The 16745-nt window shown below is 50.7% G+C and overlaps 1 protein-coding gene across 2 annotated transcripts in view; it reads right to left on the bottom strand.

Annotated features, from left to right (window-relative positions):
• The window catches only part of ITGAL (integrin subunit alpha L), a 32006-nt gene extending 16184 nt beyond the window's left edge, over window positions 1-15822 (bottom strand). For both annotated transcript variants that reach the window (XM_080677857.1, XM_080677856.1), the window contains exons 1-15: window positions 15640-15822; window positions 14449-14551; window positions 13576-13670; window positions 13397-13464; window positions 11426-11543; window positions 11172-11302; window positions 10095-10240; window positions 6904-7036; window positions 6584-6734; window positions 4627-4700; window positions 4406-4538; window positions 1615-1766; window positions 1162-1299; window positions 483-680; window positions 203-333 (exon numbers count right to left, since the gene is read on the bottom strand). In XM_080677857.1, the coding sequence (XP_080533983.1) occupies window positions 203-333; window positions 483-680; window positions 1162-1299; window positions 1615-1766; window positions 4406-4538; window positions 4627-4700; window positions 6584-6734; window positions 6904-7036; window positions 10095-10240; window positions 11172-11302; window positions 11426-11543; window positions 13397-13464; window positions 13576-13670; window positions 14449-14551; window positions 15640-15694 (1826 nt within the window). In that variant the 5' untranslated portion in view covers window positions 15695-15822. The remainder of the gene's footprint in view (window positions 1-202; window positions 334-482; window positions 681-1161; window positions 1300-1614; window positions 1767-4405; window positions 4539-4626; window positions 4701-6583; window positions 6735-6903; window positions 7037-10094; window positions 10241-11171; window positions 11303-11425; window positions 11544-13396; window positions 13465-13575; window positions 13671-14448; window positions 14552-15639) is intronic.
• Window positions 15823-16745: the final 923 nt, after the last annotated feature.

A 16745-nucleotide genomic window follows, 5' to 3' on the forward strand; every position in this document is an offset into this window, starting at 1 on the left:
GGCCTGCATTCAAATCCTAGTCTGTTGCTGCATCGCAGCAGTTTTCCTGGGGTAAGGCATGAAGCCTGTACAGAGAGAACCCAGCTCACAGGGTCGGAGAGAAGACCACGTGAGCTAGTGCCTGTAAGCAGTTAGCACAGCACTCATTGGAAGGACGAGAGCTACATTTACAGTTAGGTGGCACTTGGGAGTCCTGTCTCACCTTAGCACGATCACCTGCCCCTCGGCGCCCACAGCCACGTCTGCCAGGCCGTCCCCTCCAAGGTCCTTCACCCCGTGGATGGAGCGTCCAAACCATCGAATTCCTGGGAACACCTGGGTCCCTTCTATCCGCTGAGACCAAGAGAGACATTCATGCTAAGCTAGGAAGGGGACTGGCTGGAGGGTGGGGCAAGAGGGGTCAGGCGGGGTGGGGTGGGGTCTGGGTTTAGAGGCTGCCGGACCCTTGGGAATGGGTTTAACTGGCAGGCAGGGTACCTCACCTGACTTGGCCGGGGGCTCAGGCCACCAGGTTGCCCATTGAAGATGTACACAGCCCCCCACTCCTCCAGAGGGGCGCCCACTGCCACGTCCATCAGACTATCGCCGTTGATGTCTGCCAGGGCCGTGATGGCTGCTCCGAATCGCCCAAGGGGGTAGCCAGGATCCCCCTGCAGTTCCGAGACCACTTCGAACCCCGGCTGGGAAGGAGCAAGGTGACAGGCCCCACCTCAATCACTCAGCAGCTCCGGCAGGGCGAGGCCTCTCACATGTGAAGAACACTAAGGAAATGCCGGCCGTGGTCCCTCGCGGAACGGCAATGATGCCACCCGACGAACCGGTTCAAGTCCCAGCTCTCCCTCTCGCTCTGTGTGTGACGTGGTGGCTTTGGAAGGTCCCAGCCTTGCTGAGCCGCAGAGTTCGCATTCGGAAGATACAGCTCATGGCACCTCGCGAGGTGATTGTGGGGGTCAAATAAGGGCTCACACAGAGACAAGGTGTGGCGCTGGGCCTGCCACACAGTCTGCCGTCCGTGAGTATTAGCTGCCGCCTGCCTGCCTGTTGTCTTAAGGGTCCGATTCACACACAATCCGACAGGGAAAGACTTTCAAAATAACTGGGACCTGGGCTGCCTGGAAATCTGTTTATCCCACCCCCTCAGCTCCATGGCCCGGTCCTCACCTGCTTCCTCTCATAGATAAACACCCGGCCGCCTCTCTGCTCCCCGTAGAACAGGGGGGCTCCGATCAGCAGCAGCTCTGCCTCCCCGTCTTGGTTCATGTCAATGCCACACAGCTCACCACCGAAATAAGAGCCGACCTGCAGGGAGAGGAAGGTGCTGAGGAGGAGCCTGTGAGCAGGAGACCCCGTATCCTCAGCGGCATCCAACGTCTCCAGTGACGGTCTGTGTCCGATCCCACTCAGGGCCTGGATGAACTAGGACAAGTTGGGCTCCTCGAGGTCCGGTTTCTTTAACTGGCAAGTGGAGATGACAAAGCTTGCCTCAGAGGGCTTCCTGCGGAACAGGTCTGACAGGCTTGGCCCAGGGCCGGCCACACAGCAGGTGGGCCAGTGTCCAGAGGCAGCAGGGAGGTCCCGGCCACAGCAGCCCCTGCCCCTGCGGGCCATGCTCACCTGGATCCCGTCTATTCTCTGGATCTGGCTCCATTGTCTTTTGTCCCCCGACTGTTGGAACAGCAGCACCCGCCCCACATGCTGGTATCGGGGGGCTCCAGCGGCCAGCAGTGCTGTGAGACCTCGGGAGGGCAGCCAGGTCACTGTGTAACCTATGGAGCGAGAACGGACTTGGAGTCAGCAACGCAAGGACTGCTGGGGGAGGGTAGCACCCAGGGGTAGGGGTAGAGACCCTGGGAACCGGTTAGTAGCCAAGATGCACTGAACGTCCAGGCGGCCCCCTGAGGACAGGAGCTGCGTGCTGGGCGCCGTGCAGACCCTCCATCGGGCCACGCTGCGTTTCCCAGGCCGGGGCAGCACCCAGCCAAGCAGAGCAGTCACAGTGCAAACACAGCTCGCCCTCCTGCGGCTCAGTTCCCCTGGGGTGGTGAGGAGACTACATTTTTAAATACATAATACATTCAAATGGGATAGATTAGTAAGAAGGATGCAAAGTTTGCATAAATATTGAGAACATTTCCTGCTTAAAGAAAGATAAGGCTTCAGGCTACCTTTGTGCATCACACCTCGCTGGCCCTGGCGCTGGTGCTGGCGGTGGCCAGGTGCCGGCCCCTCCCTCCCAGCACTGATGAAATATCTGAGAAAATGCTGCAGGAGTCAGCAGAGCCAGGCGCCAGCCAATAGGAATGCTCCGATTCAGAAAGCAGCGCACTGACCCAATTTTATCTTCTCTGCTTTAGAGCAGTTGAAAGTGAGTGAGAGAGCAGAGATTTCTGGGACCCTACGGCACATGAGACGAGGGTGAAGAGGCTGAGCCACTCTCCCACTCACTCGTGTCTGTTGCTGAAGCACAAGGTTAAGAACTTGCCCTTTAAAATCAGAGCGACACGGTTTTAATCCTGGTGTTATTACTTCAAGCTACCGAGCCTCAGTTTTCTCATCTAAAAAAAGGGGGATTGCCCTGGCTGGGTGGCTCAGTGGTTGGAGCTTCGTTCTATGCTCCAACCAAAAGGATGAAGGTTCCGTCCCCAGTCAGAGGGCACGTATGGGAGGCAATCGATAGATGTTTCTCTCTCTCACATCAATGTTTCTCTCTCTCCCCCTTCCTCTCACTCTAAAAATCAATAAAAACATATCCTCGGTTTAAGATTTTTTAAAAATGGGGATAGTATCAACCTTACAGGGTTGTTTTTGAGAAGTAAATAAGACCATTGCTATAAAATGCTTAGCACTAGCCTGGTGATATCTGAACTAAGATCTGAAGGATAGTAGCATAACAGGCACTCAAGGTTATATTTATTCATAATGTATTCATATATATGTACGTGTGTGTGTGCATGCGCACACGTAGTGGGGTGGAGATTAACGTTTGGAGTTATTTCTCCCCCTTACTGAGCAACACTGCAGCTATTTTACGGGTGTTAAAGTACAAAAATCCACCTGGAAGGCAGAGGTGTAGGTACTGGCTCACCTGGGCCCAGACTCCCTGGGCTCCGCCTCCCAGGTCTGAGACCCTGGTGAGTGTATAACCTCTCCAGTCTCTTTAGCGATAAACTAGAGATAATAAAACACCTACTCACAGGGTTGTCGTGAAGATAAAATGAGATCAAGTATGTCAATGCACGTCACGCACTCAGAGCAGCGCCCTGCTCAGTAGAGAACATCAGAAAAAGAAAAAGAGACAAACCACCGAGGGCAGCCGCCCTTAAAGAGTACATGCCAGACGAAGAATTTAATAAGATCTTCGTGTTTTGATTGTTTAATAAAGGAGTGCCCCCCCCCGGCCCCGCCCAGGTCCTGGATGACGCAGGTGGTTCTCAGTCAATGGAAGGCAGAGCCTGCCAGCAGCCCAGCCCTGGGGCAGGCTGATGCCATGAATGTGATGGGGAAGAGCTCTAAGGTGAGGCCCCGCTGCAGCCTGAGATGCCGTTCCCCGGGCGGGCGAGAGGGCAGCAGTGGCCCCGGGGCGGCAATGTGGAGCGACTGCACTGGCTGCCTCGCGCTTGACATGGGAAGAGCTCCGGGGACCGCACCAACCCCGCAGCTCCTGGAAGCGCAGCAGGAGGAAGCCGGACGGTGCTGCTGGCCCTCCCATACCGCGTGGGTTGTGTACCTGTCCCTGGGGTTTCATGAAGAGGTACGACCAGTGACAACAGAGGTCACTGCCATGGAGCGACGTTTCTGACTCACAGCTCCCCAAAGCAGGAGCAGGCCAGCCATCCTCAGGGGAAGGAAGCACAGGGAGGAAGGAGGCGGGAGGAGGGAGGGCAGTGGGCCTGGAGCCTGCCCTGGGGGGTCTGAGGGCGGAGTGACTGAGGCGGGAGGCTTGAGCCAGTTTGGGATGGCACAGTCTGAATTATGCTGGTGGGCTCTGGGTTGCAGGGGTTTCTCTGGGTGCCGAGTGCCTGGCCCCGGGGTGCGTAGGTCAGGGGGAGACTGGTGGGGTGTAAGAACTCCAACGGGCGCTCGGGCTCTGCCGCCTCTGGGGCCGTGGGCTGGCATAGAAGGCATGTTGTCTACTTAGGGATGAGCCGGCCCGGGCAGGGCAGTCTCTCTGGGGTGAGCAAAGCTTCAGGATCTAAGGCCTCATAAAACACGGGAAATAAAAGCATGACTAACACCCATCTGGGGGGTTGTTAAGGGAGAAGCTAAGAACGCTATCACCACCTTGAAACTCTGAACGTGTTCACGCCGCTTGTTTCACCGCTTTCATTTACTTTTTTTGAAAGTCAGTCTGAGCGACTCTCTGGCCCCTAAAACCAAATGACCCGGCATGAAGGATGGCACTCACCCAGGTATCCCTCTCTCGCTTCCGGTGTCAGGGGGTCGTTCCCAACAAAGGTGTCGCCCTGCAGGTCTGCCTTCAGGTCTAGGAAGCCCCCAGCCCAGTCCTTGGCGCCGACTGCCCCCACGACGCCATGGTCCTGTCCGGGAAGGAGCCGAGCAGGGTCAGAACAGGGGTGGCTGCGCGCCCACGACCTCCCGTGGCCCGTGGCTCAGGCCACCACTCACCCCGCGGAGGGCAGCGCTGATCCCGCTGGAGGACAGCTCCAGGTCGAAGGACGTCAGGTCCTGTTTGCTTGTGCCTAAGGGGCCGGCAGGACCAAGAGCAGTGAACACAGTGATACTCATGATGGGATGGAGGGAGAAGCGCAGCATTCGCCAGGCAGAAAGAGCATGGACTTGGGAATGAGACACACTGGGAAGTGGCTTCACACCATGAGCCCAGATGGGTGTCCAGTGACTGCTATCAGCCTAAGACGCAGCATTCGACTTCTGTGCCTACTAGGACTTCCCCACTTCAACGGATGACACCCCGCCTCCTCGGGAATCATGCTAAAAACCCAGGAATCAACCTTGATTCTGCCCTGTCCCCCTGTTCTATCTCTAATATATCACTAACTCACATTGGTTCTACCTTCAAACTACACCTGAACACTTACCAGAGGAAGTGACATCTAAACTGAGACCTGCCTGGCCAGTGCGGCTCAGTGGTTGAGTGTTGACGTATGAACCAGGAGGTCATGGTTCAATTGGTGGTCAGGGCACCTGCCTGGGATGCGGGCTTGATCCCTGGTGTGGGGCGTGCAGGAGGCAGCTGATCAATGATGCTCTCTTATCATTTGTGTTTCTCTCTCTCTCCCCCTCTCCCTTCCTCTCTGAAATCAATAAAAATATTTTTTAAAAAAGGGAATGTTGAAGTCCTAACCCTAGTACTTCAGAATGTGACCTTATTTGGAAATACGGTCTTTAAGAGGTAATCAAGTTAAGATGAGGTCATGAGGGTGGGCCCCAATCCAATATGACTGATGTCCCTGTAAAATGGGAAATTCAGACACAGAGACAGACATGCACAGAGGGAAGATAACGTGAAGACACAGGGGAGAAGACAGCCATGTGACTGAGCGACGCAGTACAAGTCAAGGAAGGCCAAGGACTTCTAGCAAACACCAGGAGCCAGAGAGGCAAGGGAGAACTCTCTTCTAGACCTGCCAGAAAGAGCCTGGTCCTGCTGATCCCTTGAGTTCTCACTCCTAGCCTCTAGCACCATAAGACAGTACATGTCTGCTGCTTTAACCACGGCTGTGTGGCACTTGGTTATAGCAGACCTAGGAAACTAGTACAGCAGTCAAACCTTACAATCCTGTGAGACCAGTGTCATCATCCCCATTTAACAGAGAACAAGGAGCCTCAGAGAGAGAGAGCAACCTGGCTGAGGTCACACAGCACAGGCAGAGCGGATTCTTGAGCAGGTCTGCCTGGTTCTACTATATACACCACATAGCTGCTTGAACTCTCACATTCGCCCTTCCTGGACACTGAACTGAGGTTTTCCAGCAAGACTGTGGGGCTGGGCCAGATGTCACCAAAGTGCAGAACTGGACACCAGAGCTCTGTCCCAGCAAAGGGGCCTTCCCTGTGGGAACCAGGTCCCTTCCAGCAGACTAGGCCTCCCAGGGGAATACCCTCCCATGGCCAGTCCTCCATCTGGTGATGCTAATCAAAGTCTTCTCTTATTCTGGACCAAGGAAGAGGGCCTATGGGCTACTTTCAATTGGCTACAGCCCGCTTACCCATCTTACTTCATTTGAGGCCTAGGATAACGGAAATGAAGAAGCTGAGGGCTGGGGGGTGGGGGTGGGGGTAAGGTGGGGGGCGGGGGGCAGGAAGGCATTATGGGCATTCCACAGGGCTCAGCTGACTCCAGCATGATAGAGTTCAGTCCTGGGCCTCAGCCTGGACCAAGCTAAACTTCAAGAGGAAGAAGGAGTTTCAGAGGGAACAGAAGCTGCTCCTAAGTCACTCTCTCCTAAATTCCTGCCCGAGGTTTTTGTTCAGGAGAGCTCTTAGCACTGTCAGCCACTGAGTAAGTGCTCCTTACTCCTATTCAGCGTGCCTCTCATCTAACGTCCCAGGTGAGTTTCTGTATATAATTTCTTGAACTATCTCTCCAGGGTCTGCCACTCACCCTCAATGACATAGATCTTCTTTTGCAGCTCAGTGAACAGATCTTTAAGCTTCTCAAATGTGTCCAGAATCTTTACAAACTCTTCCACCGGTTTTGAAGCAAATTTGTTTAGTGTCTCCTGACTTTTCTTGTTCTCAAAATGCTTTCCGATCTGTGAGGGAGAGAAGAGAAAAGTGCTGACATCCCCAGAATCGCAGGCCAATTTTCTCCTATTTTCACAAGACCATGGCTCCAAGGAGAAAGGGAAGTGGGGATCAGAAATAGGAGAGGGAAGATGAGATGTAGGAAGAAGTCAGAGGCTTGGCACCTGGGGCCCATACCCCAATGATGTAGCGGATGATGTCATTGGCCACACTAATGTCGCCAATGTCAGTGGCTTCCCCGTCAGTGATGATGATAAGCACTTTGCTGGCATCTGGCCGCGCCCCAAGTTCCTTCCGGAAGACCTGGGTCCTGTGTTCAAGAGGGGGGATGTGAGAGACTCCCCCCAAATCATATGAATCTCATTAACTCACTGCCCTGCTGATTATGCAAAAGCTCTTCTCACATTCTCCCAGCAGCCATTCCCAGCCTGCCAAGTTCTCTTCTGAGCCTCCTACCTTGTCCTTGCTGCCACACCTCTCCTCAACCAACATCTTCAGCTGAACCTGGGCATCAGGAAGCTGCCCCAGAACCCATCAGTGGGAAGGGGAAGGCTTGGTGAGGGGAGACTCTGGGCATCCTACCCTCCATTTCAACCACATGGCAACTATCTTCCAATCAGATATGTTGGTGATTTAGGTGAGATTTCAATGGGGGCGGGGCAGGGGTTCCATGCCGAAGAAAACGGGAAAGTCACGAGTCCAGAGCAAGCTCATACAGCATCGTCTCTGCTGCCCAGCGCTCCGGCGGCCTGTAGATCTGTGCCGCAGCAAGTCTCCGGGGAAGTGAAGTAACTGATTTCTGTGTCAATTTCCCCCCAAATGCACGGACAGGAGTTCCTCAAGGAAAGGGCCATGTCTAATTTGCTGCTATACCTATGGCTGCTGACAGAGCAGGTGCGTGTTAAATAACAGGACGGGAGGACTGAATACTGGACAGGCCCGGCTCCAGGTTCCGCCCTTCTGCAGCCTTCTTATGAAGCAAGACCGGTTGCCCACAGATTTTGCTGGGACAACAATTGTATTTGAACGATCTGACCCTTCTTCCCCCACCCCACAGCGAACCGCGACGGACAATTAATCCAAGAGCAGCCAGTCCACAAGCCCTGACTATGACATGACCTGCTTTAGGAGCAGAAGCTGAAAGCTACACAGAGAGGCCACAGTGAGAGGTGAAGGAGAGACCCGGGGAGGAGCGCTGAAGAGTTACTTGGAAGCTGCCAAAGACAGAGGAGCTCTGGTGGGCAGGCCCGAAACACCGGCTGTCAAGAGCTCTAGTTCCATGTTGGATGCAAAATATTTCTTTAACCTCCATCCACACAGACATGGCCCAACATGGGTCTTGCTCATGGATCTGTACCCCATCTAGATTTTTCCTAACTGGCTTCCCTGCTTCCATCTCTGGCCCCTCCACAGTCTAATATCAACCCTGTAGCCAGAGGGAGCCTTTTCAAAACATGAATCAGATAATCACTCCTCTGCTCAAAACCTCCCATGATGCCTCATTTACTCAGAAGAAAAGCCAAAGTCCCCACTAGGCCTCCAACTCCTCCAGACACCCGTGGTCTCTCTGCACCCCCCGCCCCCCCGCACTGCTTTCTCCCCTCACCCACTTCTCTCCAGCCACGCTGGTGTCCTGGCTTTTCTTGGAACATCCTAAGCACCTCATCTCCGGCCCTTTGCTATTCCCTCCGCCTGGTCTTCCCCCAGGTTTCCACATGGCTCGCTTCCTCAACTCCAACAAGTCTTGGCTCAAACTTAACCTTCCTGATCTTCCTATTAAGTACTGCTTTATTTTTACTCAAACATATCTTCTACTGTATTAACTAATTTACTTATTTATCCTGCTTATTACATTTCTCTTCTCTGCTCGAATGTTAAGGTTCAAGAGGGCAGAGATTTTTCTTTGTTCTATTCACTGTTATAGTCCCGGCCCCTAGAACATGGCAAATAAACACCTGCAGGCCAAACCCAGCCCTCAGCTAGTTTTTATATGGTCCATGAGCTAAAAATGTGTTCTTATATTTTTGTTTTCATAGGGTTACAAAAACAAACAAAGAATAATATGCAACAGATACCATATGTGGCCAGAAAAACCTAAAATATTTACTACTTGGTCCTTTACAGAAAAAAAACACAAAACTTGCCAACCCTTAATCTGGAACACTGCCTGGCACACAGCCAGAATGTCAAGAAGTATTTATGAAATCCACTTCCATGACTGCTCCTTTTTGCTCCCACAGTTGACACCTGTTAGGGTGTCTTCCTATCCTGTGGTGACCCCTTTCTCTAAGAATTACCCCTTTCCCGTGGAGGGACCCCAGAATCCGTGTTTGTGTCATGTGACTCTGCACCATAAAGTAGACCAAGGCCATGGCTGGGTGGACCTAACCCAGGCTTAGCCAATCACGTTCTCGCCTGGAGGCTGGAATTCAGGTTGAGGAACTGAAGCTGCCATTTTTTCAGTGGACGTCGCCTGACTGTGTGCCCACCAAAGCTGTCTCCAGAGAGAAAAGAATGAAGTGGATAATGACAGGTCAAGCACGCCCCAGAAGAAAAGAGCTAGAAACACGCATGCAGAGCCTTGGGATGTATCCCACGCATGTTTAACTTGTGCAAATTCAACTCTACATCCTTGGCAAAGAAATGCAAAGGAGAGAAGTTTACTAGTATAGGAGACCCATCTAACGATTTCACTCAACTTGAGTGTATATCCAGGGGAACATGGGAGAGGAGATATAATTCTCTTATTCCTCAAATTGCTCTCAGTTTCCATGGCCAGTCTAATGTTTTAAAATAGGTATTTTTAAAATATACAATGTGGCCCTTCAACACAACCCAGCTACGTACATTTAGGTCTCAATTTAAACACAGCAATCTGATCCAACTGGGGAAAATTTTTTTTTCTGTAGTAAATTTAGGAAATCGAGATATACTAGTTCCCAGTATGGGTCTTGAACATATTGAATTTTATGAGCAATTCAAGGATGATTGTTGAGTATTTGAGATTTTTGTTCATGCGCTGACTTCAAAGCTGATTCCCATCTGAGAAGTGACTGCTGTGGCTGCCGGGGTTCACAATCGCTTTCTGAGGCCTGGCTCTAGTCCCTTGTGAGGCCTGGCCATCCCCTCTGTCTCAGAGGCTCATGAGTATCCCTGCAGCCTCCCTTGGGATTTAGTCAGTATAAAGTCAATTTCTGTTACTTACAACCCAGAGCCTCCACTAAAACTGCTCCACTTGAGTTCTTACAATAGCCTGCCCTTGCTGAACCCACCTGTTGAGTTCTACACCCCAACTTAAAGAAGCTGGTGCGCACAGAGCGACTGACGGCGGGGAGTGGGGGGGGTCTCTCCTGCAAAAGGGAACTCACGCGACATAGTTTATGGCACCAAAGGTGTTGGTCAGCTCGCTCATATGTTTTACTTTGCCCAGCAGTACATCAGGGTTCTTCAGATTAACATAATCCAAGAAACTGAATTCTGTTTTGTAGGTTGTGGAAAACTGAACAGCAGCAAACTATAAGAAGAAGGAAGAAATGAAATGTTATATAAGCCTTCTCACTTGTCTGCTCCAATCTTCTTTTTCTTTTATGCTTTCATTCATCTCAGAGAGAGGAAGGGAGAGGAAAAGAGAAATAGAAACATCAATGATGAGAGAGAATCATCAATTGGCCACCTCTTGCACATCCCCTACTGGGAATGGAGCCTGCAACCCAGGCATGTGCCCTGACTGAGAATCAAACCGTGACCTCCTTGTTCATTGTTTGACATTCAGACACTGAGCCACGCCAGCCGGCCGGGCTCCAATCTCTACTTCTTATCCAGGACTTGGACCACCCAACTCCACTGCCCTGCCTCAAACCATTCCTTTGAAAATAAACGAACACAAAATAAAATAAATCTCTGACTCTTTATGTAGTGCTATCTGTTGAGCTCCTGTTCTCTGGGTCTGCCTACCTCACCAACAGAACTGGTTCCCAGTAGCTATACTTCTGAGTGACCCTGCTAATTAGGGTATAGTTGGCTGAGCCAAAGATAGCCACTTGACTGAGGTTAGGCCAATAATGTTTTCTCTGAGCATTTGGAATTTGCAGTGGGAGGGGTTGGTTGAGAGAAAGAGACAACCTCCTGAAACTTTAACATGTGAACTTAGGAACTTTCCACAGGCCCATGTGATCCAAAGAAGCTGAGGGAGCCATTCTACAGAGAGAGAGAGAGAAAGCGAAAAGGGAGGCAAAAGTAAAAAAGAAACAGAAATGAGAACTAGAGGAAATTCTAGAAGCTTTCTATTCCTTGTTCTTGTCCCTTCCAGAGGTCCAATTATGCCTAGCCATGCCCTTAGGGTCTGGAAACTCCTAAAATTTCCTAGACATACTAAAATTTCCTTTTATGCCTTAAGCTAGCGTGGGGAGGCACCTATAACCAGGAATCCTAACTAATACACTTACCTGGTAGGAAGAGTTGCTGAGTTTATTCATCACATCCTTCATGAAGGCCAGAATTTTCTGAAATTCATCTGGTCGCAAGCTCCCTGAGCCATCAAACAGGAATACCAGGTCTACGTTGCCCTTGAGACATTCTTCAGAAGCCAGAAACAAAGGGACTTGGTCAAGTGTCTCTGACACTGGCCTGCCCATGCTGGTTCCCATGTATGGCCAGCCACTTGCAGGTATGTTTACCCACTGCATCCCCAGTTCCTTACCCTGATAGCCAGGGCGCCCTTGCAGCACAGGACCCTTCAGATCCTGGTGGAAGAGGTAACACTGGCCACTTAGATAGATATTCTGGTCACATGTCCGAGACAGCCCAGGGTCACAGGCCTGAAGGAAGCACAGGTAAAAAGGCTTCAGCTTCCTCTTGAGGTGTATTTTGGATATCATCAGCCAAAACCCTTCAGAGTCATCATCCCCTGACCTCACTCCCTGTACCCAACTGGTTACCCAGCCAAGGTTTCTTATTCCAGTATCTCCATCCACTGCCAATGCTCTATGCCAACCAATGCTCACTGCCCACTCTAGGTCCTGGAGGATAGGATCTAAAGCCTTAGTTTGGCATTCATATTGTTTACAGGTGGGCACTATCCTACATTTCCAGGCCCATTGCCTCCATTCCCAATCACACATTCTGTGTTTAAGCCAAAATTACTCACTATTCCCAGAATACACACAGTGTTCCTTTCATTTATGACTGTAACTAGAGGCCTGATGCACGAAATTCGTGCAAGGGGCTCAGCCCTCAACAGCCGCAGCGGCTTGCCTTGGCCCTTGCAGCCCCCAGCTTAGTCCAGAAGGTTGTCCAGAAGGACATCCAGAAAGTTGTTCGGCTGTCCGGTCTAGTTAGCATATTATGCTTTTATTATTATAGATTCCTGCCAGACTGCAATTTTTTGAAAGTCTGGGCTCATGTCATGGTCATCTTTAGATCTCACTCCCCTTCCCCCATCATAACCTAGCACAGTGCTTGGCATGTAATAGCAGCTAAGTAAACAAGCTCCAATTAAATACGGGATTGATATTTCAATCAGTCTTTTATTTCTCAGGTAGCTGTTGGATGCTGCTGAAATGAATTGTAAAGAGCAATGGACTTGGAATCAAATGGGAATTTGATTCAAATCCCAGCTCTATCTCTTTAAAACCATGTGACCATGGCCAAGTCTCTCCACTTTGGTCCTGTTTCCTCATGTGTAAAACTGTGAAGAGGGTTAAAAGAGATAAAGAAGTGTTTTTCAAACTTTATGCATTTGTGTAGCACTTTGCAATTTCTGCCATATGGTATATCATTCATACCATTATTTCCTAATATTTTATTTACTTTAAATTTACTTTAAAAGATACTTTAGCCTCATCCTAACCAATGCAATCTAAGAAATCATGAATTTGAAATGCTTGTTGTAAGTTTTTCTACTAGTCCATTAAATAAATATGTAACTATTCAAATATTAAGTTTGTGTACCACCAAAAATCATCTTGTGTACCAATTGTTATAGATACTGCCGAAACCGGTTTGGCTCAATGGATAGAGTGTCGGCCTGCGGACTGAAGGGTCCCGGGTTCGATTCCGGTCAAGGGCATGTACCTTGGTTGCGGGCACATCCCCAGTGGGAGGTGTGCAGGAGGCAGCTGATCGATGTTTCTCTCTCATCGATGTTTCTAGCTCTCTATCCCTCTCCCTTCCTCTCTGTAAAAAATCAATAAAATATATTTTAAAAAAATTGTTATAGATACTTAATATTTGGAAAAAACTTAAGTAAGGTCTTGAAAATAGCTGGCTCATAGTTTATTCTCAATAAACACTGACTCCAAATCACTCTGATGCCTTTAATCTTCTATAGGATCTTTTTTTTTTTTTGAATCCTCACCCAAAGATAGTGTGACTTTATTGATTTCTGAGAGAGAGTGAGAGCGAGAGAGAGAGAAATGTTGGTGTGAGAAACATTGATCGACTGCCCTTCGTACATGCTCTGACCAGGGGTTGAACCTACAATGTGGAAATGCGCGCTAACCGGGAATCAAACCCAAGACTCTGGTGCACAGAATGACACTCCAACCACTGAGCCACACAAGCCAGGGCCTTCTATATGATCTTTAATCCACTTTTTTTCTTTCTTCTTTTCAATCAGTTTCCTAGCATTGAGCTTCACAAGCTCTGATATCACACTACACGAAATTCTTACCAAAAGGTTTCCATTTGTGGGGTCTGTCACCAAGGTCATTCCCAGGTACTGAGAGGTGTAGTTGGAACCTGTAGGCACCATAAGATTGGTCTGGAGGAATTTAGGCAATCCAGGAGTGGAGGGGGCCAGCCTGGACTTCCCCGAGGCACCTCCTCCCAGCTCCCTCACCCGTTACTCACCGCTCAGGCCCACTGGCAGGCAGCGTCCAGTGTCTGGCTGGCACTGGTAGAGGTTTCCTGGGCTGCTCCCCTCACCCGGAGCTCCCACAACAACCCTGATGAGAAAGCTCACCTGTGAGATGGAGTTACCCAGGTCTTTACCTCCCCACTCCTACCTAATAAGGGGTATCTTATCCCCTGCCAGGTACCTCAAAGCAATGCAGCCTTCTCCTCCGGGCCCCCACCTATTTCTTCCTTATGGAATCCCAGAGAAATCACCCAATATGCCAGAATTCTATAAAGTTAAGAATTGTTGCCCTAACCGGTTTGGCTCAGTGGATAGAGCGTCAGCCTGCGGACTCAAGGGTCCCAGTTTCGATTCCGGTCAAGGGTATGTACCTTGGTTGCGGGCACATCCCCAGTAGCGGGTGTGCAGGAGGCAGCTGATTGATGTTTCTAACTATCCCTCTCCCTTCCTCTCTGTAAAAAATCAATAAAATATATTTTAAAAAAAAGAATTGTTTCCATCTACAGTCTAGAAAGACTGAGGACCAGAGAATATGCCAACATGTTATAAGTTCATTCAACCAGTCAATTCAAAAGATCTACGGCTTAGCCACCCTGTGCTAGGCTGGGGCAGGAGCACGCTGTCTGGCAGGGAGACCCGGGAATCAGGCAGCACTGTCAGGTGTTTTCGGGCTGGGTCCGTTCCACTCATGTGGCGCTTTAGCGGTGCATGGGCTCATCCTACTGTCCGCAGGCCTTGCTCCTGTTTCTGAGAAGTCCCACCACGGACTCCTTGAACCTGCGGCTTTCACTGGCCAGCCCCGGGCTGACATGGGGTAACTCCTCCCGGGCTCTGCGGGGCAGGGGGGACCTGGGGCATCCGCTCACCCGTTTCCAACCTGCAGGACGCGGTACCCAAAATGCCTGCCAGCGTGTGGGAAGGACAAGTTTTGCACGTGCTGCACGTCCAGGTTGTAGCCGCAGGCCAGGGCTGAGGGAGACAAAGGGGGAACGTCAGCCACTTCCGGCCAGGGACCCCCACTCCCAACCCCACCCCGCGCCCCGCACGCTGATTGGCTGCCGCCCACGTGCCCCAGGGGATGGGTAGACCCCGAAGGGCCGGCTGCCTCCTGACCAGGCAGAGCAAGGGCTGGAACCAGCCTCCCTGACTTCCCCTTGAGGGCCTTGGCCCCGGGGAGATAGGGGACGGTGACTCCCTGCTACCCGGAGAGCTGGCAGTCCCAGGGCCTGGGAAGGACACAACTTCCCGTTGGCCTCTCAGCAAAGAAGGAAGGATGAGAAGGCAGAGGCCCGTGGGAGAGGAGCAGCCGGAAGGGGCCCCATGAGGAGCTGGGGATGCCCCAAGGCAGGGTGTAGCTCCCCACACACTCATTTCTCCTTGAGCCTGCGGCCCAGGCGCCCAGAGAACTCAAATGGTTTTCCTCAGGCTTCCTCCCACACACAGCCTCAGGGTTTCAAGATCCCCGCGAAGTTGCTTCCTCCTTCCTCCTTTCCCTCCTCCCTCCTCCCTCCTCTTCTGCTCCCACACTTCCCACCAGGGACCAGTCTCCTCCTTAGCTTCAGATCTCAGGTTCCCAAACTCAGGCAGCCTGGGCTGCCAGTCCCAAGCTTTCCTCTGAACTGCTCGCCTTCCAGGCACCAGGCTTGTTTCACAGCATCCCAGGTGTCAGAGCCGAGGCCCCACATTGTTCAGATGAAGAGACGGAGGCCCAGAAAGGGGGCAGGACTTGCCTGAGATGGCATAGAGAGGAGACCAGGTGGACCAGACCCAGCACAGCTCTGTGCACCCATTATCACCTGCCGGAGGAGGGGCCCACTCCCTCATCTCTCACTGTTGCCATCCTTGTCCCCCTTCCCGGTCTTTCCTCCACACCTGGCCTATGCTTTGGACTCTGACTTTCTTTCTTTGCCCCCCTCTCCTCTAGATTCCTGGGCCCCACATCACCTACGGCCAGTTCCACCCTGAGAGCAGCTCCTCCTGGGCTCTGGTTCTGTAAAGCCTTGTGGTTCCCTGGCCGCAGCCACATGTCCCTTCCCCGCCTCTCCTCTCTTGCTTACCAAGGAGAAAAGGCCCAGACAGCAGCAGCCTCGCTACAGTGGTGAATGAGTTCATCTTTGAAGCAGGCGGGTCTCAGAGGACCCTGGGGATTGCTGGCGACCTAGACGGGGTGAGAGAAGGAAATGATAATGCCTTGGGGCCTCTTGAAGTGGAACTTTCTCACAGAGGCCCCAGCTGATATCACTGGGTAGTGGTGAAGGAGGGGTTGAAGGGGTTGTGAAACCGCCAAGTGTCAGAGAGGAAGTGTAAGCAGGTTAGAGATTTCCTGTGCTGCTTGCATTTTCACATCATCCAGGAGCAAACAGCACCAAGAGCTGTCGCATCTTCATCTTTCACGGCACATGAACCTGAGACACTTTAAAGCTCAGTAGAGGACTGTCCAATAAACTGTGGTGCAGCCATAATGGGGTGGCCTTCTCTCGCCATTGAAAGATGCCCATAATAACACTGTGAAGTAAAAAGAGCAAGTTACAGAGCAGTATATTTAGAAATTCATTTTTATTTTAAAAAATCAAGAATAATGCCCACAGAATGAGAGAAAATATTTGCACATTATATATATGATATGGGACTTCAATCAAGAATATATAAAGAACTTTTGCAACGCAACAATAAAAAGACAAGCCATTATTTTAAGTGGGCAAAGAATTGGAATAGACATTTGTCCAAAGATGATATACACATGGCCACCAAGCATGTGGAAAGATGCTCAACACCATTAGTCATTAGAAAAGTTGAAATCAAAACCAAAAGAAGATACCACTTCACACTCGTTAGGATGGCTAGAATAAAAAAGAAAATAAGTGTGGATGAGAAGGTGGAGACATTGGAACCCTTGTACTTCGCCAGTGGGGATGTAAAATGGCGGAAAACAGTTTGACAGTTTCTCAACAGAGAGAAACGGCAAACATAGAGTTACCATATGACCTAGCGATTCCTAGGTATAGACCCAAAAGAATTGAAAACATACATGAATTTTCATAGCAGCATTATTCATTTTAGGAAAACTGGAAACAATGCAATGTCCATCAGATGATGAATGGATAAACAAAATGTGGTTTGTAGCCATACAATGGAATATTATTTGGCTGTAAAAAGGAATGAA

This window comes from Plecotus auritus (genome assembly GCF_963455305.1).
Source record: "Plecotus auritus genome assembly, chromosome: 7".
Lineage (NCBI taxonomy): Eukaryota > Metazoa > Chordata > Mammalia > Chiroptera > Vespertilionidae > Plecotus > Plecotus auritus.